Here is a 26751-nt window from a genome sequence, read left to right as displayed (position 1 = left end):
ATCATGTTTGAGGCTTGCGATCGTCTTGCTCTTGAGGATGTAAAGCTGCTGGCTGACAAAATTTTGAAATGTGAGGCAGAGTAACAGGTAACAGGGTTCATGTGGAATCTCTGCATGCACAAAAACACACAAAATCCTCAATCACCAGGAGCTCCGAGACTTTGCATATTGAGATTGCTTTTAGTGTGGCCACAGGTCATTAAGTGGAATTCTTACTGTACGTCAGTGATTCCCTGATGTTTTTGTCAGGCTTAATACTAATAATTACTGAAACAATAGTGGACATGTGGACAGTGTATGTGTATGTGTATGTGTATGTTGATGGTAATTCAATGTTACCATTTCAGTCATTTATCTGTTGCTGTTGGCTAACTGTTTGAAATGCTTATCCATTCATTTTTAGCAATCTATTTCAACTATTATAGCTATTTCAGTCATTTATCTGTTACTTTTAGCTGTTTAATTCTTGTTGTACTTGTTAAGTACCTGAAGTACTTATGCTTTACTTTATTGAAAATGCAACATGCACGTTACTGCAGCCATAATACTAATCCAAGAACACTGACAGGGACCATTTTACTACACAATGTGTGCTTTTACTTTGATACTTTAATGGCATTTTGCTGATAATGCATACTTTTACTGAAATAAGGCTTTGAATGCAGGGCTATTACTTGTAGTGGAGCATTTTTACAGTGTGGTATTGTTACTTCTACTTAAGTAAATGACCTGAGTACTTATTCCACTGCTGGTTTCAGTGAACTAGCAATTACACTCTCTTCGCCAAGTGGTGTTCAGGTTGAGCTGACTCAATGTGTGAATGTATTTTTTTTTTTAATCAAATCATAGTTTTATCAGATTGGATGAGCTACTCAAGTACAAGTATCCCCGCTCGTGAATCGCTCTGTTCATGATTTGGGTGTAACAATATAAAAAGAGCAGAGAGCACTTATTGGATGAATAGCATGAAAAAGGCAAATATAATGACTGCGTGAACAACAGAATATTTCAGAATAAAGTGACGAAAGCCTATGGAGATATATAAGAAGTGTGATTTTTTTGTGTACTTTTCGAAAATATGATAAGAAATCGTCAGATCTGTTCCAATCTTGAGAACATGTTGAACACAGACATGTTGATGGAACAAACGAAACGCAATTATTCCAACCGCTGCTCTGATTGCACCACCTGTGTTCATTACAGTCACGTTGCAGAGCAATAAATCAAAATTCAGCTTCTCAGACAGAGATTATCAGTAACCTGGTTTCTGCCTCCCGAGTCTCATTGTACTTGAGAATTTCCCATGTGTGCACTCCGAAACATCAATGGTAAAGTAATTTTAAGAATTGGTCATTGGGCCTATTTTGGAGCAAATAACAAAGAACGACTTTTCTGCGAAGACAAATAAAAATGCTTCAGAACGATCATTACCCACTGGAACAAATGTCTTCTGAATCCTGCAGCAAGTGTAAGAATATTTTCTATCATCTTCTCCATTAACAGGGATTTGGTATAAAACACAAGTGGAGTCTTCCATTTTAAATCAATGGGACTTGCACACCCCGGATCAAGAGCTTTCCTCCTCGAAAACCACATGTGTTACCACATAATCATACTTTTTTCAACAGTAGATAAATATTTTAACTGGTAATGCTCTTTCAGGGGAATATTAGACTCATTTTACACGCTCAGAGTCTCTTTCAACCCACTTGCGTGCATAGATGATCTCTGTCAGATGTTTTTATCCAGGCCGACCTTGTTTTCATCCTGTAGTCTTGTTAATCAATCAGTTTCCTCTGTGTCATATTTGTTGTGCAGCTGTGTTAAGTGAATGAATAGGGACACTGATGAACATTGAACACATGAAGTCTCTCATTCATGGCCACCAACTGAGAGGACAACCAGGACAGCTATTCTTGGCCGTAAGCCTGAGGGGGGCCTCTGCCTATTACTTTACTAGACAATATTCAGCATTAGGGCAGTTGGGTTTTATAAGCGCAAAACAGCAAGTATTGTCCCAGTTTTCTATAGAATGTATTTACAGTGGCGGCTTTAGAGGTCCAACACTGCATTGTCAACAGGAAATAAACAACACATCACAGGCCTATTATGCACACGCATACATTCATTTGTCATATTCTCCTATAACCTATTATTCATCTTAAATTACAAGCTCATAAGAAATTGTGTACAACACTTGTCTTCAACCTTTTTGGCTTGTAACCCCTTAAAATGAAGCAAAGTCTGCTTGTGACCCCTCATCAGGTTATAGCTTTATTGTTGAGCTGTGAGCCGTGCAACAAAAGAGTGATTTCTTTCCCCCCAAGATTGGTTAAATTGAAGTTATGGAGACCCAAAGCGTTCAAGGTATAACATTCTTTTTGAGAGTTTTTCACTTATTTCCTGTCTTAAATCTCACAACTCACCAGCAGAAAGCACACTGAGATTGAACAAACAAATAAACAAGCAAACTTTAATGGTCTTGACTCCAAAAGACGCCTTTCTTTGAAGATTTTTGTGAATGCTGGGAAACCGTCTATTATGATTATGCCCTAATTTGGACAGGCAGGGTGATATCGGAGCCCCGGTGTGATGTGTCAGCTGGACAGTGACAAAATTAGATTTATTTACCAGCCATTTATTAATCATTTTGACTGGCCTACTAATTTCCGGGCAGGACTCCGGTGATGTTTGTGAGGGATGAGTGCATTTAAATCAAAGCAGGATGTAATCAGCCATGCAGGGTGTGGAGCTGTCCTTGGGGGATTTAATACTCCATTATTTAAACCAGGTCGTATCAATGTGAAAATAAAACGCACACTGGCAAGAGTTACACAGAACTGTCCAACATCAAAGTAAAATTGCCAAATTCATGATTTCAGCACAGATCACATTAGGGTTTTTTTTTTTTTAGCTGCTTTCTTGTTTCACTTTGCTTTGGAAGTTGCTCTATAGATACCACTGTAATTCAGCAATTTTATCATGAAAATGATTAACCTTGTCATGGTTTTCTTTTTCTTATGGTGTCACAGTTTAACCAGAAAACCAGGCACATTTTCAGCCTAAATAAGGGCTGAATACATAAATCCAGTCTAAAACTCTGCTGAATGTGTCCAATAAAACTGTGTTGTTCCCATTAAAGTTGTCATACATATAATTGGATATAATATAATTAAATAATGAGCCTTTAAACCTTGAATTATGGTCTAAATTTCCAGAATAACAGGAGTGCCTGTGTCCTGGAAAGTGGGAAAAGTCGTGCAACTGTAAGATTACAGATGCACCTCCCCAGATGATCAGGAGGAATGTTAGAGAGGGAAAGTGATGTTCTTATCTCACACATTTACTTCACAGGAATCAGTAGCGGTTGCAGTAAGCCACTCTCTCGTGTGTTTGTCGAGCAAGATTGTACCGAATTGCGTGCTCAGCAACTTTCTCTGGATGGAAAAAAAAAAAATAGATAAATAGGTAAACTATCAAACAAATCAAACCAGCGAAGTTGCAGGTTGTAATCTTTTAAACTCATCCATATTTGAAGGCACAGTGTCGAAGCTTTCTATATAAAGCGTCTAACACTGCCATCTATTGAAAGCTTACATCAACCCACGGTGCATAGGCTCCACTGGACCTTTGGAAAATGTAAACGAAAGTGTTTCCTTTTCACATCTCAAAAGATTTCTAATGATTTAAATTAATTTCCCATCATTTGAATTCCTTTGCAACAACATATATGATTATGAAAACATGACTCCCATTGAGTTGGATAACTTGTCAGTTTGTCTTGTCATTTATTCTTCCTGGTGACCGAGTTGGCACAATAATGAACTCCTATTTACACCATATAATTTCCCATAGAAAGGAAATAGAATTCCTTTGAACAAATAGTGAGTATTTTTTAAAGATAATTCTCACATAATATTTTTCCCTGCGCCGGTGCAAAGTGCCTCCGGTTGATTGACCACTGGTGAACAGAAGCGTTCAAGTCTGTATAGAGCTTATATTTAAGTCAGTCTTATATGAAAGGAAGGTTATTATTATGACAATCAAGAATCATAATGCTTTGCCTTGGATAGATGTGGAAATTATTGCTATGTGACAATACATCCTTCAGTCATGAAGCAAAATGATGATGATTGTGTTGATTGTATAACAGAAGAATGGTTCATTCAGTTAAAGCGACAGTTCCCCCTTTAGTGAGCTTTTGCAGTGGTGAAATGTGTTACATACATAAAGTGAGTCCTTCGGATCCGCTGTAGAGAGAACGAAAGCAAGTGACATTGAAATCAAAATTGTCTCTCCAACCAGTCAAAGGAAGCGTTCAAACTTTCCCCGATTATGATAGAGATATTTTCACCTGTCTCTCTTTTGACTACGAGCCACAGTGCAGCGTTGTAAATAAACAATTTTGCACCAAAGAACAGCGGCAGTCACCGTTAAGACCTCCCCGGTGATTAAAACGCACACGTTGAAAAGGTTCAGTGATGAAAAGCAAAGATAGAATTCAGTCTGGATTCTGTGTAGGTGGATAAACTCTGAGGGACTCATCAAACATTCTCACTTCAAAACCAAACAGCCACCAAAGGGGAAGAGAGACACAAATTGCCTGGATTTCCACATGACTTGTTTTCATGAGTAACACATTCATATTTGTATCTAGTGCTAAAATTACTTAATCACATGGCAAAACTTGTTTCATATTAGTTTGCAAGTAATAAATAGCATCAAAGTGGTTAAAACATTTACATTCTAATCAGAGGCCATTGGTTAAATTCGGTATTACAGGCAGTATTTAGTCTAAATTATTCGCTCTTTTCAGCCAGGATACGTGGGCTTATGGATGTCTGCTGATGAACACTTTAATTCTGTTGCCAGAAACAGTCTAGCCAGTTACTGGGACTCCTGATCCCGAGCCGAGAAACCGCAGTACTTGTAGCAGACGTAGTTAACAAACACTGCCAGGGGAAAGGTCAAGGGGTCATCAGAATCAATAGTCCTCTTCCTGCTGATGCTTGAATGTGCACTGCAAATTTCATGGCAGTAGTTTTGACATATGTGTGTCAGAGACTGAAAAGCAAACAGATGTAGATGAGCATATAATCTCCGCACCCTTGAGATTTGAATCTATTATTACTTAACTCGGTTTCCCAGATATGAAAGTGAACAGAATCCCCTTTGGTCTGGGGAGAAAAAACACACTGTTTGTTCTAGGGCAGTAAGTCGTTGTGATTCTTTTTACGACTATCAGAGTCCTGAGGGAGTGAGTAATCCCACTAGCCCTCAGTGCAGTCGTATCAACCTTTCTGCTAATTGCTCTAGCACCATGACAGTGACTTTCTCCTGCCACACTACTAGTTTCATGAGTAGTTGTATAATATATTTCTTTCCAGCAGTGATACACCAATGCAGCCTTACAACGAGGCAGTCTGTGTGCAAGACATTTATGTGGTAGGAGTGTTAAAAACAATACCATGTTTGATTACTGTCGGGATGGCACAAATTTAAAGAAAAAAGCCATCAGGCATTGGGTTTGTGCAGCTCAGATATCTGCAGTTCACTTCAAAACACATTACAAACAACAGTACACGGCGTCAAAATTCACAGTTGATACTGGATCCGTTCCGATCGAAGTTTGGGAATCTAGCTTTGATCAAATTTTCATGAATGACAGCCATTCAAGTAGTACTAGAATCAGCAAGCGCTGGTCCACCTGGGCTGGTTTCTATAAACAGCAGTGCCCAAGGCTCTCTCTCTGTCAGCATTCAAAGACGCAGTGTCACCCACTGAATTCATAGAGCCAAACGCTCCATGAGCATCAGAATCAGCTCAAAGGTTATGTTTAGCTTTTCTTGACAGGGTCGGTGAATATACAGCAAAGGTCTGTGACTGTAAAGACGTTAAGTGGTATTCAGGTGACACGCACCTGACCGAAAACTGGTTGTGTTTGTAAATGGCCTTCATCAAATTTCACCCAGGCTCAAACAAACATGAATAATAGAAGTCATTTCTCAAAGCTGGTCACAATCTGCACTTGATCTTTTTTTCACACCAGATCTTTATGATATTTCGTGAAAGTACAGCAACCATATACGTGACTTTCAGGTTTCAGGCTGCTACATTTACAGTGTAATCATCAGTATAGGGCAATTCTCAAGGCATTTTAAAGAGGTCTAATTTTCCATTTCATTCTGAAGTGAGGATGTGTAGGTCAGTAACTCATTCACTTTCTAAGTTTAAAGAGTATCAATAGCATACTCAAATGTGGTTTCGACCTCAGAACAGCAGTGAGACAGCTCGAATCAATGCAACAAATTACCTGCTATTAGCTACTGACCAGGGCTCTGTCTTTTCCTCGTCTGGTTTCAGTGCAGCGCTTAATGATATGCACAGAGGGAAATGCATCACTGCCAGATGATAGAGTACTTCATAGTACCATTACATTATACGAGACCAGTATATATAGAGTTAGTATAGTTTCTGTCAGTGGTATTTTTAGCACTCAGCATTACAGCCATTCATTCTCTGCTACTTATCCAACAAGGTAGTTCAGACATCCTTCTCCATAGGAAAGCTCTCCAGCTCCTCCTTGGGGATCCCGGGGCATTCCCAAGCCAGATAAGATATATAATCTCTCCAGTGTCTTCTTGTTGTACCCCTAGGTCTCCTACCAGTTGGATCGAAAGGAAAGCCCTCAGGAGGTATCCTCATCAGACACCAGGACCACCTAAGCCCACTAACCTTTTGACAAGAAGGAGCAGCAGCTCTAGCCCAAGCTATCTCCGAATGTCCAAGCTCCTCATTTCAACCTCTTGTATCCAGAGTCTCATTTCAGTCATTAGCCACAGACCATAAGTAAGGGTTGGGACGTAGATGGACTGGTAAATCAAAAGCTTTCCAGTTCAGCTCCCTCTTCCCCTCATTGGTCCAGTGCAGCACCTGCAGTGCTGCTGACCAATCCACCTGTCAAGCTCACACTTCATTGCACGCTCAACCTCACCCTCAAAGCAATCTCCTGTTTTCCAGCACAGAACCATGGCCTAAGACATGGAGGTGCTGACTCTCACCCTGATCGCTTCACATTTGACTACAAACCATCCCAGTGCATGTTGAGGGTCACAGTCTGGTCAAACCAGCGGAACGGCATCATCTGCAAAGAGCAGAGAGCCCCCAACTTCCTCTTGAGATCCCATCCATGAAAATCACAAACCAGGGACGACCCTGCCACAGGTCCCAAAAGCCCCATTGCATTCTGTTACAAGATAGATGTGGCTACATTGCCCCCATAATCATTCCTGGTGTGTTTGTCATTCTTCAATTTCTTCTTCTTTATAGTCGCTTTCTGTTTACGTGTTACAGTTAGAGGCAAATACAAGGTGGAAGACTGAATTGGCCAAAACCATGAAAGGAAAGCATAGTTTACAGCTACAGGCCATGCAGTATTAAAGGCAAAATGTTGTCTTTTGTGGTGCTGACATTGAATTTCCCTTAGATATTTAATTTTCAGAGAGTTTACAACGAGACAAGACTGCATCTATGTACCAGTCTAAGACCACAACATGGATGCAAAAGAGAAATCTTAAGGAACTATTTATATCAAGTGGTTATACAGTCAGACTTGTCTGGAAAGGCTCTACTCTGAAATATTCTAGGAAGCAACAAGGACTCTGAGAGAAAAACGAATCTCCCCTTAACAGACACATATAAGAACATTCAATTTTAGCTAAATGAACAATAGGAAAAATACAGCACATAAGGAGGAAATGGGTCTGGGTGCAGCTGTGGCAGCATGTGGTGTTGGCATGATCATATCAGCAGAGTAATGGTGAGACAGGTTGTAAGTATGGCCATTAAAAACAGACAATACGACTGGACCTTTCTAGTCGGCTGATAGCCAACCAGTTGGAGGATGAACCAATGATTGTCAAGCATGAATCAAACAGCTGATGCCAACCTGCGACTGCAATCATAACTCCAGCATTCTGCCTGGATTAATGCTATGCTTCGCGACTTATCAAACAGAAGAATTTAGACACCTGCCCTTGTCCTCTTTTAAATGTTGGAGGCTTCTGTAGTCTGCAGGGGTGTAAGATGATCAGGGAGATGTGGCAAGAATCATATGCAAAAAGCTTTTTAAAAGGAGTGAGGGTGACAGGATCTGTGAGTGTGCAAGAAAAATGCTACCCTCAAGACCAACTCAAGTAGAAACTCCTGCTGATACATATTTGATTAGAAAACCTTTTTTTTTCCTCTGCATTTATGATGGGTGCCTGTGAGCAAATAACAAATAAGTCAGTAAAAGACTTGAAGTGTGTGGAGTGCTTGTTGAAGCAGCAAAGAAGTTTCTGGAGGGGTCAAAGATCATCAGGGAAGATCTTAAGACACTAGTGAGGATGTCAAGTCAGGATACAGATGAGTTCAAGACAATAATGTGTTTGAGGGTATGATGTTTGTAGTTATTTGCTTCTGAAGGCCAAGAAATTAACACATATTTGGATACTTTTGAGGATAAACTCTTTTACAGTCTGTAGCATGTTGGAGAGGAGTGAAACTTGTTTGAATGTGAATTGCGAAGGAGAAAAAAAGCCTATAGAGCTGTGAGAAAATATCAAGTAGAATAAATAATGGTAGAGTATAAGAGGTTAAGAGCAGTGGCCTTAAAGCTATAATTAAATCTGCTAAATCAGAGTGTTGGAGGCTGTTAAACACCAACCATGGTTGGCCAAAGAAGGCTATTAAAAACAAAAGTTAGAAGATTATTACCACATGTAAGACAGAGAAAACTAACATATATTTTCATGCAAGTCAAAATTGATAAATATTAGGGAGGTGGGGAGGAGGAATCCAATTTTAGGGGAACCCAGTGTGCGATAAATTAGGAAAACTCTCATTAAAACTTGTCATTTTTGCTGGAAAAACTGCGTCACCTTAGCCATCAGTCACCTTAGCAATGGGATGTTTTAGAGACTTGATGATGTCGTGTTGAATGTCAGGGGGAAAGCATGCCGTTTTCCCACTTTAAAGGCATGAAAGCATGCCATGTACGCAGTTTCACACAGGCTACTTGTAGAGAGGGTAGTAAATGTCGACAAGGTGGAGAAGCAAGGCTGGTTCAGAGTTTTAGACAAGGTTTGATTTCTCTACCAGTGTCTGCTAAAACATGTGAGAATAAGTAAAAGCTTCAAGAAGACAGATATGAGAGTATATAACACCAACATATGAGCTCTGTACTGCTATTCACCAAGACCATAAGCACATTGCATATTGTAATACCAGTGTGTAGGACACACATACATATACATACATACATACATACATACATACATACATATAAAGCATCAAGATGTACAACATTAACTGCATGTTCACCCAGTGATAATTGAAGTAAATGAGAAGAAGACAGCTTTGTGACCAGCTCATGCAGCGTTGCATCATGGAAGTTACCAAATTCTGAAATAAATCTGTAATGGAGAAGTTTAGGAAGGCTGAATGATGATGAGGTTATGAAAGGAGAATTGGGTGTTGCAACTACAGATTTTCACAGATAGATTTGCAGTGCATACAGTATAATCATTTTGCAAAGGCTGCTGCCTGAGGGAAGGTCAGTTTTCACCACAGTAAAACAACATTACAGCAGGTATTTTCTTTCAGTCGATGCACTGAGAGCACCACTAGGGGGGATGAGCTTTGGTCAAGCCTGAAATCTTTTCAGAGCGTTTGGTGGCACTATATCGAGTGGATGTAGGGAGTGCTTTGGTGTTTTTAGAGATTCAAGCAAAGTTAGCCATTGAACGCTATGAGGTTTTGGATGTCACGAGTAAAGCAGAGAGTGAGATGAGGGGGATTTGAATGCTGTCTTAAAGGGATCTGAAAGTGGTATATAGTACGGGAAACAGCAACAAGGAGATGTCAGAGGGAGCGAGAGAAGGAAAGTATGGTATGCCATCATTTCAGCAGGGAACATGTTTTGTAGGTAAGTGGTGAGGTAATAAAGACAGTAAAGAATAGGATCCTTTTTTTATAGGCTATGGCTATATTTGCTCAGGTGATTAAAGCATACACGACCAGGAATATAAATGTGGTGGGGAAATACTGGTTGATTTTATGGTAGTTTTCATTTAAGAGGTAGTCAAATTTAAATATAGCGTCTAAAACTACTGCACACTTAATCTGTAAAATAGGCAGCATGGCAGATTTTGTAAACTACAGGTCCTGTGTGCAGGCCTGTGAAGTTCCTCCACACCAAACCGGGAAAACCATTTCTTCGTGTACAAATAAAAACAGAGAACGTGTAGTACTCATTACAACCGGTTAGTGGCAGTAATGCAACAAAGCGGGAATAGCCTGCTGCAAAGCAACACGGAGAGGAAGAATTATAATGGGAAAGTTAATTCCTGGGTTTAGCCTAACAGGCAGCACTTCCTTCACTGGCTGAAGTACACAAAAGAATTACACCACTTTTGACAAAATCAACAGCCCTACATTCCACCCATGGCCCTAACTTTAACTTTCATTTAATTGGTGGACCGGACTGAGGACAATACCAAGCCAGGAAGCGAAGTTGCCTGAAAGATTACTGAGAGGGAAAACTGTTTTCCGGGTTGCCGTTTTTTTTTGACTGATATTATTGGTGTTGTCAGACAGACGGACAGACGAGAAGAAAACGTGGACCGTGAGCTTTACTTTCTTTACCCGATGATTAATTTAACCGCGTTGACAGTTTGACCGTTAGTTGGCATTAATTTACACAAATAACAGTTAAGAAAGATATACCAGTAGCTATAAAATGACGGAACAGTCCTCGTTGTTACTACGTAAACAATTAGCAGGTAAGTTGGCTAACTGTTGCTACTAGAGCTTGTTTTACTGTACTTCATTTGTCCGTTGTTTTAGTTGTTTGGCTTACGTTGTTACGTACAGATAACAGCTCGTGACAACAAAGTTGAACTGCACGTGTAACGTTATAGATAGCGTAACTTGGTACCAGACAGCTGTTCGAGAGGATATGACTAAAGCTAGCTGTTATTGCTCAATAACCACTGAAAGCATTTCAGTCACCACACACACACCATCATCGGTCGATGACACCGTTTTTAAAGTACATGTCATCAAGCACTATCACTGTCAATAAGGATCCTGTTTCTAGACATGTATACGTGTCTATATGTATTTCAATTTAATTTTATGTTGTTGGTCACTGGTGCGTCTGATTCTGATTTCTATGTCAGAGCTCAACAAGAACCCAGTGGAAGGCTTCTCTGCCGGTCTTGTAGACGATGATGACATCTATCAGTGGGAAGTGGTCGTCATCGGGCCTCAAGACACGTTATTGTGAGTGAAAATGTTTACCAGTGAACTCACATTCACCCTGTGGCTGAGCTCTGTGTCCTCTCATAATCCCTGCTGTGCATCTGTTTGTCGTTTGTAGTGAAGGAGGTTTCTTCAAAGCCACCTTAACTTTCCCCCGTGACTATCCGTTGAGGCCTCCAAAGATGAAGTTTGTCACAGAAATCTGGCATCCAAATGGTAAGAACTACCTTCACATGGTTGAAATCCCATGAAAAGATTTCCAAATTCTCTTAAATGGCTTCTGTAGTAAATGTGTTGAGTTTGAGTTTTCTCAGTTGTCAGCCAGTGTAGAGCTGCAGTATGGTATCTGATCACAGACAGGTCTGCAATCTCTCTGTATTCTTGTTTTCTGCCAGTGGCAAAAAATGGCGACGTCTGCATCTCCATCCTGCACGAACCTGGCGAGGACAAGTATGGCTATGAGAAGCCCGAAGAGCGCTGGCTGCCAATCCATACAGTAGAGACCATCATGATCAGCGTTATCTCCATGCTGGCAGACCCCAATGGAGACTCTCCTGCCAATGTGGATGCAGCTGTAAGTGCCTACTGTCTGTTTTACCAGTGATGTATATCCCAGACTTAATCTGCAGTAGAGGGCATTTTATTCCTCATCTGTGTGTCCGTAATGTATGTATACGCGTGGACAACTGTGCAATGTGTCCAAAGGTACAAAAAGCCGACAATATTTAGTCAGTGCCGTTTAGTCTTGCTTTTCTAATGGAAATCCAAACAAGTGGGCTGAGTGACGTGGATCCCTGCGGTGTGCAAATCACAGCCTGTCAAAGCCCCGTTGATGCTTGGTTGGGTTAAATGGGCTTATGTTATTATCCAGAGGTGCTGCCTTGGGACAGAAAAACGCAATAGTTTAAAGTTAAATTTGAAGTGAAGTAAGCGTCTGTCTGCTGTGCTGCTAACTTATGTGCAAAATGTGTGGTCAAGAAGTAAGCAGAAGAGGAAGTGTAAGGGTGTTTGTTCTGTCCTACAGAAAGAGTGGAGGGAGGATCCTAGAGGAGTTTTTAAGAAAAAGGTGGCACGCTGTGTGCGGAGGAGTCAAGAGATGGCTTTCGACTAAGGTCACACTCCAGTCGTCAACACAGTAAGTGAAGCCACCTGTCAGGGTTCATCACGCTGAAGAGGTATTTTGGATGTGTGAAGTTACTGTTGCTGCTCATCAAGATGATGTCTTTCCTTGTAAAACTATATAAGTGTCACGCTTTAGGTGTACACAGCATTAACCAGTGGTGCTACCCAAACTGAGATGTTCGTTTTGTTTCAGGTTGCACAGGAGCTTTGACAACTGGTTACTCCGAAGTGGGCGAGATGACCACGGGGCACAACTTCACCAACATCAACTAGCCTCCCAAAGAAGAAGACTCACAGAGACGAACATGTATAAACCCTTTTTTCTCTACTAATTTGTGTCTTGCAGTTTGAGAGTTGTTGATATTTCCGAATATTGCTGAGTGGCAGTGGCATTCTTGCTGCCAAAAGTTCAATTTTACTTTCTGATTTTGCACCATTTTCCACCATTCGCAGCTGGTGGACTAAAGGCAAGTGCGAATTATACAGACTAATCCTTATTCTGTTATGTACATACTTATCGGTCGCCTCTGATAAATGCCCCATTTTCTAAAGTTAGTTTACTTTATTTTACCTATTTATTTAGAGTGAGATTATTTTAAGATGCATTTTGTCTGTTATGGAGGTTTTTATTTTTATTTTCAGCCTGCCACACTGAGCCAACCATTCTACAGTTATTTCATCAATTATGCAATTTTGGAGTATTTGCAGTCATGAAAGGGATGGAAATACAACTTTTCCTTTCCCCGGACACTGAGTGTTCTGCAGAGAGTGTTCCTCCTCTCCCCGAGGGGGGAAACTTGACACCCAGCACTGCCTTAACTTTGACTGCCAGCGAAGGAAACCTATCTCCAGTAAGGCCTGCATCTGAAGGCTCGTTTTGAATCTAGATAAACTATTGTGCACAAACCAAAGACAATAATCCGATATATTTTTAATGTACATGCTACATTTTGTACCTGTGTAAATATGAACTACTTGTCTTTGTTTGGAAAACTGTCAAACCTTTTTGAACAGTGCACCTGTACGGAGAAAATGCATTCAGCTTGCCTGTGGGAGAGGGCCTGTGTCGATACTGAACAGTAGCACTTTAAATAGGCCTTTTTCACACAAGCCACAGGTGCACGTGATTAAATCAATGATGGCTGAATTCCGTTTTGCTGCTTCTGGCTCACTGACGCAGCTTACTGGGAAAAGAATGCAGCCATCATTGCTATCAGTTAAACAACAGTAAGAGCAATTTTTATGTCTGGTTAGGACATGATTTGTTGAATAATAGGTATGCAGTTGCACCCACTCTTCAAGTCAGTGAATTTTACATTGTGAAAACAAGTAATAAATCTCATTGTGGACAGTGCTGACTGACTGGTGAACTCTTTCTACCCCTCCACTAAGTCGTCATCTTAAGTTAACAGATGTATTCAGTGCTTGAATTCAGATTTAACTTCATTCAGTGTTACTGTTAATCAGGCCTCGATGTCTGCCTCGTTTTCAGTGTGAGGTGCAATAACAACAAAACACATTATGACCCATGTTATTGTCCAATCTCCATCACTGCTTTATTGAATTAAGTACCAGCTCAATATGGTCAACATCCAGACAACCGAAGAGATATCCTTAAACTGAAAGAGTATAAAATCATCCGAGGAACACAAAAGCACACCCCACCCAAAGAAAAACTCCATCCATCCATCCTGCAGGTGTAGAATAGAAACTGGGGGTCCTGAGTCGCTCACTGTCCGGGAGCTGACAGACTTTTGTTCATGAACTGCTTCTTGACAAAGCACACCCACCACTGAAAGAGACAAAGCTCAGTTATGACAAGTGTCCAAAGCTTCTGCACTCTGTGGCAAGATAGGGAAAAAAAAAAACCTTGATGCCAGACGATCACATCACTGTGCTGATGATGCTGGACAGAAGCTATGGCTCAATTTTCTATCATGTCCTCTTCTTGAGTAACAAAGCCTAATTTCACATTACAATGTAAACAGTCTTCGGTGCAGTTAACTCGTGATTGTATTATGAATAAAGGTTACATTTTCCTGGTTAATTTGGCTTAAATGCAGGAAATGTGGGTCGCAGCCGGTATGACCGATGCACCTTGCCTCACGAAACCAGTTCATAATTTAGGAGAATTGCCAGATACCTGGTGTGAATGCTATGTGCATATAAAGAAGTCGGACTCACCTTGCTGGGTTTGTCTGTCTGGGGGTCAAACACACGGTCACATAGCCTCAAGCCGGTCTCCTGACGGATCTGCTGGAGGTACGCCCTCATAGTATCTGGAAGTGGTTGCAGAAGCAGCGTTATGATCATTACCACTACATCAAAACTAGGAAAGGGGTCCTTGAACACTGCTTAAATCGCTGACCTCATACCTTGAATATGTTCTTTGTAGAAAACACAACAGAGCTCATACTGTATAAGAGCGAGGCTGAGGGACACCACACAAGCATGAAACGGCGCTTCAAGCTGAAGCAGCTCTGGTCAGCATTGCTATTTCTGGCTTGATATTACTTCAAGCCGGGAATCAGATGAAATATGAGAAGGGTACAAGGAAACTGGCGCTAATTCGGAGTACAGCATTAATGGGCCTTAAACATTCACTGCTCACAATCAGTATGAATGGGGAAATGTCCAGCTGGGCGAGACTTTATGGCACTGGTTCTTACCTTCCTCCTGCTTGTTCGCAGGTTTGACATACATGGCATTCAGTGGGAAGCCAGGTTCTCCTGGAATGGGAAAGTTAGTGATACCCAGAGTGTACATCTCCTTCTCTCCCTGGCTCCTGGAGCTGCACTGTAAAGGGCGCATAGACAAGTACAAAGGGTTAGTCTCCTGTTTCTCTGACACCCATTTGAATAAGCATTCAAGCAGTTAATTCCTGCTTCCTGTGTTTGACCAAAAAAAACCATTCTACTTATCATTTAATGACGCCCTAAAAACCATTTAGTAAGCCCCTGTGAGTCGTCTGCTCTTGGTTTCAAACACCTACTTTAACAAAAGCCTTTTTAATTGTTGCTACACATCTAAAGATTTGCAAGACGTCAGTGGAAAGTGGAGACAACCACCACTGCACACCTTGTACCTGAACATCATGTAATTTACCTTCTGTAGCTTCTTGAGGCATTCAGAAATGTAGAGTGTGACATAGATCAGCGTCCTGTCCGCCTCATTCTGAAAGAAAAACATTACACACACAAATATACATTACTGGCTGAAATATGTGGAATCACATTGAAAAAATGTGTACTTTGTCTAGAGCATGATGTAATTATTACAGTTCCATCCAGGTCTAAACAGTAAAAAGCTGCATAGTTTAGATCCTGAGCAACTATGCATGGCTGAGGGGAACAGGAAGAAGCAAGCTGAGGCATGTGGAAAATGCCCAGGTGCTTTAAGAGAGACAGAGAGAAAGATGGGGAAGAGAAAATATGCAGGAACAAGCCCATGAATGGGTTAAATGCTTGACCCTCATCCAAATGGCATATCTGTCATAAAAAGTTTCTTCTCATTTTTGTTTCTTCTTTTTGCTAAATTTACAAGTGATAATACGTGTATTACCTTGATTTCATAGTTCTTAAAGAAAACATTGGCCTTGAAGTAGTAGATCGCCTCATCAATGATGTCTGACTCTATGCCTGAAATGGAAAAAAAGGTAATAAAGACATACATTAATCCAATGCAATTAGTGTTTGCATACATCTTTACCATTTAAAGCATGCATGTCTATCAATGCAGGGAGTCATTTCCTGTTTGGGTCACGCACATCTTTTTTTGTTCTGCGATGCTCTAGTTTTGATTTGTGACATATAAACTGCTGAGAAACCACTTTGAGCTGCCAAACACCATTTCTTGTGTCAAATATTACACAATTACAACATCCAGTTTTTAACAACTTGGTAAGTGGCATACTCTGATGCTTGTTGGTTTTGCAATGGGGAAATTATAACAGTAAATTCAATTTTCTGCTCAGGGCATTCTTCAGTCTTCAGATGTGGGACACTCACTTCGTTTTACAGACACTGCAAAGCTGGAAACAATGCCGAGACCGTAATGAAGAAGTTTAACTAAAGGATGCACTTTTTAGGCCATATATGGAAGTGAAGCTGATGCACGTATCAGGAACTGAGCAACGTGTCACAACAATGTATGAACCCTTCACAAAAATGACTGGAGCAAGTGAATAATCCATTAAAACCTGAACACAACGCGTCTGTGTGAGAGATCAGGAGGATTTGACTCCACTTTGTTATTAAAAACGACCATGCAGCCTTACCGTCTCCTTTGGCTGGTCCCTTGAACTTGGTTTTAAGGGGAAGCAAAGCCATATTCCCCACCAGCTTGGTGTCGGGGATCATCAGGCTTGAGTGATACGCCTTAAAAAGAGAGGAAAAGTTGCTGTCACATCTTTTTAACTGGTTACATTTCTATCAGATAGCATTGGTGACATCTCTGCTACCGCTACGTATGTACGTACCGGGTATGCTACCACGATACCAAACAATATACTTAATAGATGCTATACTATGAGGAATTTGCATAACAGTAAACAACGGCGAATTTCTAATTTCTGACACGTTCGACATCACTAGCGTTTAATTGCGAGCAAATTGCTAACACGGCTAGCCAACTATGCTAACGTCACCACAGCTAACGTTAACTCGGAGGCCCGTGTTACCACCCAGCGAGTTTCAGTGCAGGTTTTTTTGCCCTAAACCGCACAGTACGCGCTTCTGTTGGTCAGTATTAATGTAGAACTTACTCACCGGCATGTTGAGTGATAAATATCAGTCCAACTGCTCAGCGACAGAAAAATAGTAGCACCTCAGTCCTCTGCTTCCGCCTGTCCCACCCTTCAGCTTTACAGGAAGTGGCTACATGTTATGAGGCGTAGCTGCCACACGGAGGCGCTAATACACCACACAGGCAGTCAGGCTGTATACTTTATGTAATATTTTATTTAAAAATATAGCATTAATAAATGTATTTAATAACAACTCGTCTCAATTTTAACACTGTCCTGAAATAATGAAACATGAGTTAGCTATACAAAACTAAAAACTTCTGAACACACACCAGATAATACAAGATCTTCAGAGTCAGTCTTTTGTCAGTGTCCTAGCAGTCCCAAGCCATTCTCCGCTTGGGCTTGACAATAGCGAAGCTTGGCTCTTCAGACTCCACTGTTTGCTTTTTAAGCTCTGACAAGTGTCCTTTTTTCTGGAGTCAGCTGTCCACCTTGTCTTGAAAAATCTCATCATAATTTAGGTCACCAGGCTCTTCACCAACCTCCTGTGGAAAAGGGAAGGGTGGGAATGACAGCAAATGAATGATAATATAAAAATGGCAAAATGCATTGCAATTACTTGACACTATATTGTTAGATTCACCTTTGGCTCCTTCAACTCCAGGTCCTCTCCATACTGTATGGAGAAGTCAATATGTTGCAGCACTATGTTAATACCTTCCTCATCTGTGCAGTCAAAAGGCAGGAATCTCACCATACTGTAGTCATCAATCTGCACACACAGACAGAGAAAGAAAGTCTTGTTAAAATGATCCTAAATTCTAGTCCAAAATGAAATGCAGTATCAAATTAAGTGCTTCACTTACCAGACCACAGATGGCTTGAGTCAGCTTCTTGAACTTTGTGCTTCTGATGGTATCGGAGTTATCTTCCATCATTGCGTACATGTCTGGGTCCAGGTACCTGGTGAAAAAGAAAGCAAGCATAACAAATGCTGCGGCCAGATGAAGCAAGCTTTACAAGAATTCAGAAAATAGCTTACCTTTTCACTCAGGTTTAGTTTTTGAAGAACAACATAGCTAAGGCTGGGACTATTAAAGAACTATTTTCAATAAGCTAACTTGAAGGATATATCACTTGTCACTAGAACCCTTCCTTCCTTGGTCTGAGCAACACTGAGGAGAATCATTGGTGCAGGTTTCATGAACTGACATATGAACATGAATATATGAAACTTACTTTTCAATTTCCTTCTTGGCTTTGGGACTAAGCAGGTCCATTTTTGTCATTATGTTTACTTGAGGGATCTCTAATGACACCATAGCACTCAGAGCAGCCATGACTCCTGAGATGAACTGCAGTGGGAGAAGAGGGGAGATGTCTCACATCACTTCAGGCTTGCTTTCATTACTACATTAAGCAACGTAAGAGAAGAAATGATCTGTGTTCAGACACAACAGGGACTCAAATAAACAGGTAAAGATCCTGGAAAGGTCGAATGTTACCTTAAAAGACTCCACCATGAACTGGGAGTCTACCAGAAAGACCCCACACACCCGAAACTCCCACTGCTGGAGCTGCTCCACCAGCTGCCTCATGACAGGGAGGTGTGTGTAAAGTTCAATCTGACCTGCAACAATAAGCCACTTGTCAAAACTGTGTTGGAGCTGTGAAAACATAACACAGCAACACGACATACTGGGCCATATGCAGCACAAACAGGAGAGAGAAATCCATCTTGCACTGGCTTCAGCATGCCTCTGCCATGATGTTTACCTGGGCAGTCGAACAGTATGTAGTCATCCTCCACATGACCCAGGCTTTCCTCCAGCCAGTCAAAGTTGTTGGCGAAGTACTCCATGCAGAAGACCAGGCCTCCGTTAGGGCCGAATCTGAGGGACTGGTCCTCCATCACATCATCCACCTGGATAAGCTCGCGGATGTCTGAGGACACGGAAACAATAAGGTTGCCTTGAAGAACAAAATCACACTGACCGTAAGTGCACTAAATGCAATATCAAACAGCAAAGATTAGATTGTTTGTGGTCACTCTAACACAAGTCCTAGTTTAGTGTATTTTTGCACTGTATGTGATCAACTCATCTATCCGTCTACATACCTATTATCAGCAAACCACATGTCAGTGCACAGTTGTTTTCAAATCAGACATAAAACACTAATCAAACCCACTATGAGCATGTAATAATAAACTATCTGAATCTATTTCTACATTAACCTTCTAGTGTTTTCATCTTATAACCCTTCTGTTCTCGCTACGATTCACTCTCTGTAATCAGATGCTTTTGTGAGCTTAAAAACATGCTGCGTTCACCTGCCATGACAGGATAGTCAAAGTGCTCAGCCGCCGGGTCCAGGTTGACCACCTGAACTGAGCGGTTTAGGCTCTCTACGTGCTGGACCATGGTGGAGCAGTAGGTACTCTGAAATGGAAAACAATACACCCAACAATAAACAAATAAAAGAAGGCAATAACTTGAACTTGGCGTATTTGGGAAAACAACCTCATGCCTTAGCTTAGCGCTTGAGCCGAATAGCATAAGAAAGCATTTCAAGACGTATAGCTGAATGATAGCTTACCTTACCGCTACCCGCCGGGCCCATCACCAGCTGCGCATAACGAGGCATTACGCCTGTATGAAAATGTGTTGTGGTAAAGTTAGGCTAGAAAATTTAGCATGCTGTTTTCTGGACTGACGCCTCAGTACTTCTTCTTGTATTTGGCGACATTCACAGCCGTTGTAACGCCCTCCACTGCCACCTATTGATAACATGTAAAATAGCACACAAGGGATAGATAGATAGATAGATAGATAGATAGATAGATAGATAGATAGATAGATAGATAGATAGATAGATAGATAGATATATATAACACACTGTTTGAGATACTCTGAGAGCTATTTTTTTTGTATTAAAATTTGGTCAATATCTGACGTCTACCAACCACCAACTACCCTGTGGGGGCGATAGTGCGCCTAGAAGCGTTTAAGTTGCCAAAACCCAGAAGAAGAGAAAAAGAAAATAGAAACGAGTAATCAACAAACTGACAGAGCCGCACCAGCACTCAAAATATTTCCTGATTAAGCGACTGTTTGGCTACTCGTTTACGACGTGGTGATCGGACTGAGCCTTTAACATCTGCCCCTGCTGGAAAGCAAAATGTTTCCAGGTGAAGACAGTGAATGGACTTGACGAAGCCTCGACAGGAAGGTAGGACTTCTTATTGGTAGGTGAGGTCATTCGTTACGCCCCGTCTTGTACTGCAATATAATACAACGTAACTGGGAGGAGACATATACTTTATTAACTGTATTATGCTCATGTGTCCAAACGTTACTGTGGCTTTTCGGCTCGCCCCAAGACGCTCTTGGCTAACCAGGCTAAAGGGCAGCTAACACTGGTTGAGCCCGGATTTAGAAGCCCAGCCGTTCGTCTCATTATAACTTATCGGTGCGTAATAACTCCAGCTAGTGTCCAACGGCGGAGGAGCGTCCGACAGTGAAACGACACAACTACGGTTAAATCAACGTCAGCAGTGTCCAAAAGTACTTTACAGTAGTAGCGAGTCAAGGCTTCTCTGCGCCATCGCTAAAGTTAGCTAGCAGTGGAGGGAGAAGCTAGTTCATTGTATGCGTACGGCCGTCAGCGCGAGCTCATAATGTCAGGAAAGTGAACATCTTCTGTGATTGGATGACGTGTATTTATCAGCTGGCTTAATTGATATGAAACAAGCCTATCATGGTTCCTAGTTTGAAACTTAATGCCATTCGTTTTAATACCTTAAATCTGCTGTAACATTGTAAAGTTAGACATGACAGGACTTCTCTTACTTTGCTGTCATTGAAGACACACAGTCAAAGTTCCCCTTTTCTAGGAGAGAAGTTACACATTAAAGACAGGAGAGTGTCCAGTGAAATGCTAACCTCTGTGTCCTCCAGTGTTGTAGGCTATGAGTGTGGGTGATGGAGGACAATCAATGTGGGGACTTGGACTACCTGATCCAAGATGAGGACACCCTCATTGAGGGTGTCAGCAACCAGGTCTTGTTTGTTGTGGTGCTCAGTGTCACCTTCCTCGCAGGCCTCCTCACTCTGCTCTGTAGGTAAGCAGCAATTTCAGGATGATGCTTGGATATTTATGTGAATGACAAACTTTGGACATAAAACTCATCTGGTCACTTTGCAAACCTTTTATGGGCTGTTTCAACAGAGGACTGTTCTCATGCCAAATATCTGCCTTTTGACCTTTTAGACAAGACGAGCAGAACATCCATCCTGAGAATCAGGAGCACGTTCGAGCCGTTCGACAGCAGCTCCAAACAGAGCAGGTAGGCACACAAATACAGCTCGAGCCATTCTGAGCAAAATGTGGTTGACAAAGATAACATGCAAACAATGAAACTTTCATTTATCTTTTTAATGAATTCGCAACTGGATGTAGAATTTTAATAAGCATTGCGACTTCAGTACCTGTTGTGTTTTGCGTGAAAAAAGAAATTAGAAAAGATAGATTCAGTGAGAGTCATATTGTAATTTGCAGGCTAAAGACGCTTTCATACTTACAGCTGAACTAAATTACCTAATGTATTATTAAGCTAGTGTCTTATCTGTATAAGGAGGAAGAACGCTTTAAAATAATACTTGTTTTTGTGTAAATGTATAAAAAATTTTTTAGTTTTAGAACCATTTTTTTGTGTTCAAGTGGGCCAGAAAGTAGCAGAATGTTGGGGACATAAAAGTCAAACAACCACAAACAAATTCTGCACTTTTCAAACATAACTTTACACCTTGTGTTTTGCAGTTTTGAAATAAGGTAGTACCCTTCATGGTTTTGCAGGATTGTTGACTGTGATCTCTGTGATCACGAATCAAACGTTCAATCTATGTGTTTGATTTCAATCTGTCAGGATGAAAATTCTCAGGCGGAGACCAGGCAGCAGTATTACACAGACATGTCTTGTCCAGTGTGTTTACAACAGGCCGTTCTGCCTGTGGAAACCAATTGTGGACACCTTTTCTGTGGTAAGACTGTTCAGTGATGTGCACGAAGCAAAACACACTATCACAGAGAGAAAGTGAAGATGTTCGTCACATTTTTCTTAGCTTTGTTCTGTTGACATATTCTGACATAGCTTAGCTTTTTATGATACGCAGAAGTCAGAATGAATATAGAATTCAGATATAAAAATTCAAATTAATCAAAGCATTACTGATGAATTAATTGTACAGTTAATTTGTGCTGTGTCCATGTTCTGCTCAGGCTCCTGCATTATAGCTTACTGGAGGTATGGCACCTGGTTGGGTGCTATCAACTGCCCCATCTGCAGACAAATGGTGAGACTTGGAATAAATGTTGGATGTAGAATAGTTAACCTGAGCTTTTATTATCACCATTTAGCATTGCTTGCCTCCAAATTTACCCTCAGTTGTGTTTATCCCTGGTTACAGTGTTCCTGTTTCCCCATTTGTTTTTATCCATGTAGGTGTGCGCCAAACAATTCAAGTTTGGCATCGCTATTGGCACGTGTTAAGTTTTCTTTTCCCTTGTCCAGGTAACGTTGCTCTTCCCGCTATTTCATGAGCACGCCGCTCCGCAGAGGGTCCAGGATGGAGATGCAGAACCTCTGCTGATATTAAGAGACATTAATGATTATAACCGCAGGTTCTCGGGCCAGCCAAGATCTGTGAGTATAGAACAGCCAGATACATATTTAAGCTGCAGAGTTACGGGCTTGCCCAGACTTGCTTTATATTGAGATTTAAATTATGTGTACATATATGTGAGTAGCAATTATTACTGAAATAGAAGTGGGCTGTAGATGCTACTAGAGACATTGCTAATGACCTCTTATAGATGTAATTTAAAATATGTTAACAGCAGTATCAGTTGCTCTGTTTTGAGTATTAAAATGTAAAGATAATTTTCGTTTTAATGCCCCCCCAAACTGTAGGATCTGTAGCACTGCTGGTAAAACACACAAGTGTGCAAATGAGCTAACTGACATGTGCAGCGCATCATAAGCAGGAGTATATTTAGAACAGACTCTCTCGTAATATTTTCCCTCCTCTGTGTTCTCAGTTAATGGACAGGCTGCGAGATGTGCCCACCCTGCTTCGTCATGCCTTTAGAGAGATGTTTTCTGTGGGTGGCCTCTTCTGGATGTTCAGGATTCGGATTCTCCTCTGCCTAGTTGGTGCACTCACCTACCTGGCCTCGCCGCTCGACATCCTCCCCGAGGCACTTTTCGGTCTCCTGGGATTCATGGACGATTTCTTCGTGATCCTACTCCTCTTTGTGTACATCTCCATCATGTACAGAGAGGTGGTCACACAGAGACTGAATGGCTAGGCGCTCTCTCGGGAAGAAGTGAACACAGCGCCCGAGGTGGACAAGTAGAGGCTGAATAATTTCTCAAAGGACAGTTGATCAACAGTGCTGGTTCTCTCGGAGAAGTTTACTTTGAATCGTGGGGTGTTACTTCATCACTGGAGAGGGGTTTGCAAGAGATTGACCTCTGAATGTTGACTCTGTACATAGAATTCACCATTTATGGCTCAGAGGCTGAATGAGGTCAAGATCAACAGCAGGACAGCGCAAGGGTGGCTGTGGAGGGATGTGATGTAGTGTATATCTGCTCTGAGACCGGCTGGACAATCTTTGTGATCCATTCAGGCACAGACTCAATGAGTAACATTACTACCAGCCAAATCCATGACAGCATTGCCAAAAGCCAGTCATTTGGTTAGTGTGCATATGATTATAATGGAGACAATAATTTAATATAATGTGATTTTTTTTGAATGTACTGTATTGATGGCAGTGTCTTAATGTATATGCATTTAGATTTGGCTGTCTGCATCTGGATTGTTTTGCGTCAGACAAATGTGTATTACTGGAAACATCTTACTGTGGTTTTCACAGCCTGCTTGTAAGTAACCCGTCACTATGCATATTCACGATGACTTGAAAAACGCAGCTTCTCATGCTTGTCTGAAAATCACTGAATCATTTTACCTCCAACAGTTGACATTTATTGATAAAATCTGATGGATGTCTGGACCTCGTTGCATGCATCCACATGAACTGCAGCCGTACAGGACACCCTGACCACTGCAATAATAACCTCTCAATTGGCAGATTTTAATTCAAGAGTTAAGAGTAGCCAGTGGTGTTGCTGGGGTCTCTTGGGGCTCCAAGCAAGAAATCCCTGAAGCCCCCACCCCACCTGTGCACGCTGCAAAAATTTGGTTTTTGCGCACATAAATGCACAATTTCCAGGACATTTGAGATGAATACTGAAAAAATAGATTAGTGGTTCTCAAAGTGAGGTCCAGGGACCAACAGAGGTCCCTGAAAGCCCAGGCCTATCAATAATCGTTGTAAATAAGTGGCCGGGACCCCCCCTAGTGGCCGGCGGCTCCAAGCAACTGCCTGGCTTGCCTGCCCGTAAGCCCCGCCCCTGAGAGGAGCAACCCCTCGATCAGAAAAGGAAGCCAAACCGAAGCCAAACTCATCTCTGAGTTTACCTAAATTCTAATAATTGTGTGGGTGTTTATCTCCTGTGCAGATGTTACAGTCCTAATCAGGCTCGGAGACAGTGGGTGAACAACAAGCACAAGACAAAGCTTTTCAAATTCTTCAGTTATTTTTGGGACTTTTTATATCTGTAAGTAAATAAAAAATGAATCTAAAATTGAAACCTGAAAATGAAGTTCATGTGTTGTTCAGTACGCAATTCAGATCATTTTTTGTAACTACTTACTTTGAGAAGTAATGTTTTCATGGGGACTACATGGATGTGAAATGTAAGCTGAAGTCATCATCAAGAGGAGCTCTTGAGGATTTTTTTCTCAACCCTTTTGACTTGTTATCCCTTAAATGAACCAGCTTTTATTGGCCAGTCCAACCAAAGAGAGATACTCCATTTTCTGGTCTTTGTGTTTATCAGACAAGACAGCAAAAAAAAGAGTAGCTAATATCTTCCATTTGTAGAAAGAGAGCTTTTTTTTTCCTGTTTCTGCTGAGCCTTTCCTGGCACCCTAAAGTTACAGGGGTCCTGACCCTCAGGCTGAAAATGGCCACTTCAGAGCTGTAACTCAAACTGTATCTGTCCAATTTGCTTTCTTGTGGATCTATTTGCTGAGCCTATGTTGGCCTTAGTGTTCATGAATAGCAGAGGGGAGGGGCTGAGGCTCATGTGGCAGTTCAACTGTCAAATTGATGCAGTTTGACAGCTTCAGAACACCAAAAAAAAAAGACAGTCAACCATCGGCTCCCTCTAGGAATGTCTCATTTAAAGGCGTGGCACATGCCGAGCTGTGTCATACCTTTTTACTGTCTTTACTGATTAATGTCTCCTCCAGTTTGTCTCTGGGGTGTTTGAGCATTCTCCACCCTTTTGTTTTGGATAGCCAAACTGTTGTAAATGCTTCCGCTGTTCTGCAGCTGAGAACCGGTTAGGTGAGAGTCTTACCCTGGTGGGAAAATACTGGAAGAGTCAGGGCTTTGGTGCGATTTGCATGAGAATTTTCCAAGATGTCATTTCTATTTGCGATATTGTCCAAGTACATATCAAAAGATTTCACAAATGTGGAATTGGATGCAAGGATTTACTCCTCTCTGCTCATACAAGCTTACACCTACACAACTCATTTATATTGTATTTCCTAACTCTCTCTCTCTCTGCCTGTCTTAAGATCAAGGGTTACCCACAGAAAAATGCCCCGAAGTGACTGAGGATGTGAAACATTGACAGAACAAACCCTCAGTCAAGACACTTTTGCCATTTCTTGAGTTTGGTGGTGTGTCTCTGCTCCTGTGATGCTCCAGACAAATCTGTCCTAGCATGACGCAGGCTTCTCTCTGAGCACACCCCCGCCTCCGCCTTTCTGCACAAGTGACTCAGCCGTGCACTTTCCCAAACTTGGTTCTGACGTTGTTCAGTGAAAGGGGGGTAGATGAGACACCGAATCGCACTGTAGTCTGCTTCCATTTCGGCTGCAAGTCAACAACAGTCTTACTGAGTTAATTCAGAGGCCCGAAGTGGTACAATAATTCAGATATGAAGAAGAAAAAAGAAATGAGAAGAATATAATTTGGTGTAGCGTAGTACATGGTTACTGATTTTCTTTGCTATCATCTTACGACCCCTGGAATTGAACTTGCTTCCCCAGGTTGGAAACGCCTGCCCGAAATTACTGTATAATGTCAGAAATATGTAACAGATGGCTCTTCACGTATATATATTATTTGTTTCCACACACCTAATGCTAATGCCCTGTCTTTCTCCGCTCCCGTGATAAGCAAGCAAGGCTGGATGACTTTCAGGGCAAAGAGATCAGCTGCCACTGCCCCTGGTGGTCTGGGGCCCCAAAGGTCCCAAGCTGTCTGTGTGGCAAATACTTTGTGGTGATTTGCAAAAGAGAGCTTGCTCTCAAAAGCATTCCTTGTTTAAATAAAATATTTGATTAATTGATAAATCAGATACATTTGTTTGTTGATATGTACAAGTCAAGCTCAAGGGTAATGGTAACTGAAATGAGCCCTAAGATGAAGCC

At 41.4% G+C, this 26751-nt stretch overlaps 4 protein-coding genes across 5 annotated transcripts; 2 read left to right on the top strand and 2 right to left on the bottom strand.

Moving 5' to 3' along the window:
* Window positions 1-10597: 10597 nt before the first annotated feature.
* ube2g1b (ubiquitin-conjugating enzyme E2G 1b (UBC7 homolog, yeast)) lies at window positions 10598-13777 on the top strand. The gene is made up of 6 exons (XM_076757231.1): window positions 10598-10823; window positions 11223-11325; window positions 11423-11520; window positions 11700-11878; window positions 12329-12439; window positions 12620-13777. Exons 1-5 carry the CDS (start codon window positions 10781-10783, stop codon window positions 12413-12415), a joined length of 510 nt encoding a protein of 169 aa, XP_076613346.1. The 5' UTR covers window positions 10598-10780; the 3' UTR covers window positions 12416-12439; window positions 12620-13777.
* Window positions 13778-13957: 180 nt separating this feature from the next.
* arpc3 (actin related protein 2/3 complex, subunit 3) lies at window positions 13958-17306 on the bottom strand. Its single transcript, XM_076757361.1, has 7 exons — window positions 17193-17306; window positions 16703-16802; window positions 15988-16064; window positions 15532-15600; window positions 15096-15222; window positions 14611-14705; window positions 13958-14218 (listed from the first exon to the last, which is right to left on the bottom strand). The coding sequence occupies exons 1-7, from the start codon at window positions 17196-17198 to the stop codon at window positions 14156-14158; spliced, it is 537 nt and encodes a 178-aa protein (XP_076613476.1). The 5' UTR covers window positions 17199-17306; the 3' UTR covers window positions 13958-14155.
* A 60-nt stretch (window positions 17307-17366) lies between these two features.
* On the bottom strand, window positions 17367-19977 carry gpn3 (GPN-loop GTPase 3). Its single transcript, XM_076757358.1, has 8 exons — window positions 19772-19977; window positions 19506-19614; window positions 18950-19117; window positions 18679-18803; window positions 18413-18528; window positions 18040-18136; window positions 17817-17945; window positions 17367-17718 (listed from the first exon to the last, which is right to left on the bottom strand). Exons 1-8 carry the CDS (start codon window positions 19817-19819, stop codon window positions 17653-17655), a joined length of 858 nt encoding a protein of 285 aa, XP_076613473.1. The 5' UTR covers window positions 19820-19977; the 3' UTR covers window positions 17367-17652.
* Window positions 19978-20181: 204 nt separating this feature from the next.
* On the top strand, window positions 20182-26670 carry rnf170 (ring finger protein 170). Of its 2 annotated transcripts, none has more exons than XM_076757360.1 (7): window positions 20182-20420; window positions 21133-21296; window positions 21446-21521; window positions 22101-22215; window positions 22454-22527; window positions 22746-22877; window positions 23273-24897. In XM_076757360.1, exons 2-7 carry the CDS (start codon window positions 21157-21159, stop codon window positions 23540-23542), a joined length of 807 nt encoding a protein of 268 aa, XP_076613475.1. In that variant the 5' UTR covers window positions 20182-20420; window positions 21133-21156; the 3' UTR covers window positions 23543-24897. The 2 variants fall into 2 exon arrangements, with proteins under 2 accessions (XP_076613475.1, XP_076613474.1); XM_076757359.1 differs by having other exon boundaries at window positions 20197-20404; window positions 23273-26670.
* Window positions 26671-26751: the final 81 nt, after the last annotated feature.

Source organism: Chaetodon auriga, chromosome 19, assembly GCF_051107435.1.
Source record: "Chaetodon auriga isolate fChaAug3 chromosome 19, fChaAug3.hap1, whole genome shotgun sequence".
Lineage (NCBI taxonomy): Eukaryota > Metazoa > Chordata > Actinopteri > Chaetodontiformes > Chaetodontidae > Chaetodon > Chaetodon auriga.
The sequence above is the reverse complement of the archived record's forward strand: the minus strand, read 5'-3'. Positions and strand labels throughout refer to the sequence as shown.

Excerpts from the sequence above, each read along its gene's own strand:
- gpn3 (XM_076757358.1), bottom strand. The coding sequence starts at position 19,819 with ATGCCTCGTTATGCGCAGCTGGTGATGGGCCCGGCGGGTAGCGGTAAG. Across the intron at positions 19,118-19,505 it reads TGACTATCCTGTCATGGCAG|ACATCCGCGAGCTTATCCAG; the intron begins GTGAACGCAGCA and ends CCGTGTCCTCAG. Across the intron at positions 18,804-18,949 it reads CATACTGTTCGACTGCCCAG|GTCAGATTGAACTTTACACA; the intron begins GTAAACATCATG and ends TTATTGTTGCAG.
- rnf170 (XM_076757359.1), top strand. The coding sequence starts at position 21,157 with ATGGAGGACAATCAATGTGGGGACTTGGACTACCTGATCCAAGATGAG. Across the intron at positions 21,297-21,445 it reads CTCCTCACTCTGCTCTGTAG|ACAAGACGAGCAGAACATCC; the intron begins GTAAGCAGCAAT and ends TTGACCTTTTAG. Across the intron at positions 22,216-22,453 it reads TTGTGGACACCTTTTCTGTG|GCTCCTGCATTATAGCTTAC; the intron begins GTAAGACTGTTC and ends TGTTCTGCTCAG.
- ube2g1b (XM_076757231.1), top strand. The coding sequence starts at position 10,781 with ATGACGGAACAGTCCTCGTTGTTACTACGTAAACAATTAGCAG. Across the intron at positions 10,824-11,222 it reads ACTACGTAAACAATTAGCAG|AGCTCAACAAGAACCCAGTG; the intron begins GTAAGTTGGCTA and ends TTTCTATGTCAG. Across the intron at positions 11,879-12,328 it reads CTGCCAATGTGGATGCAGCT|AAAGAGTGGAGGGAGGATCC; the intron begins GTAAGTGCCTAC and ends TCTGTCCTACAG.
- arpc3 (XM_076757361.1), bottom strand. Across the intron at positions 15,601-15,987 it reads TTAAGAACTATGAAATCAAG|AATGAGGCGGACAGGACGCT; the intron begins GTAATACACGTA and ends TTTTTCTTTCAG. Across the intron at positions 14,706-15,095 it reads TGCGAACAAGCAGGAGGAAG|ATACTATGAGGGCGTACCTC; the intron begins GTAAGAACCAGT and ends AACCACTTCCAG.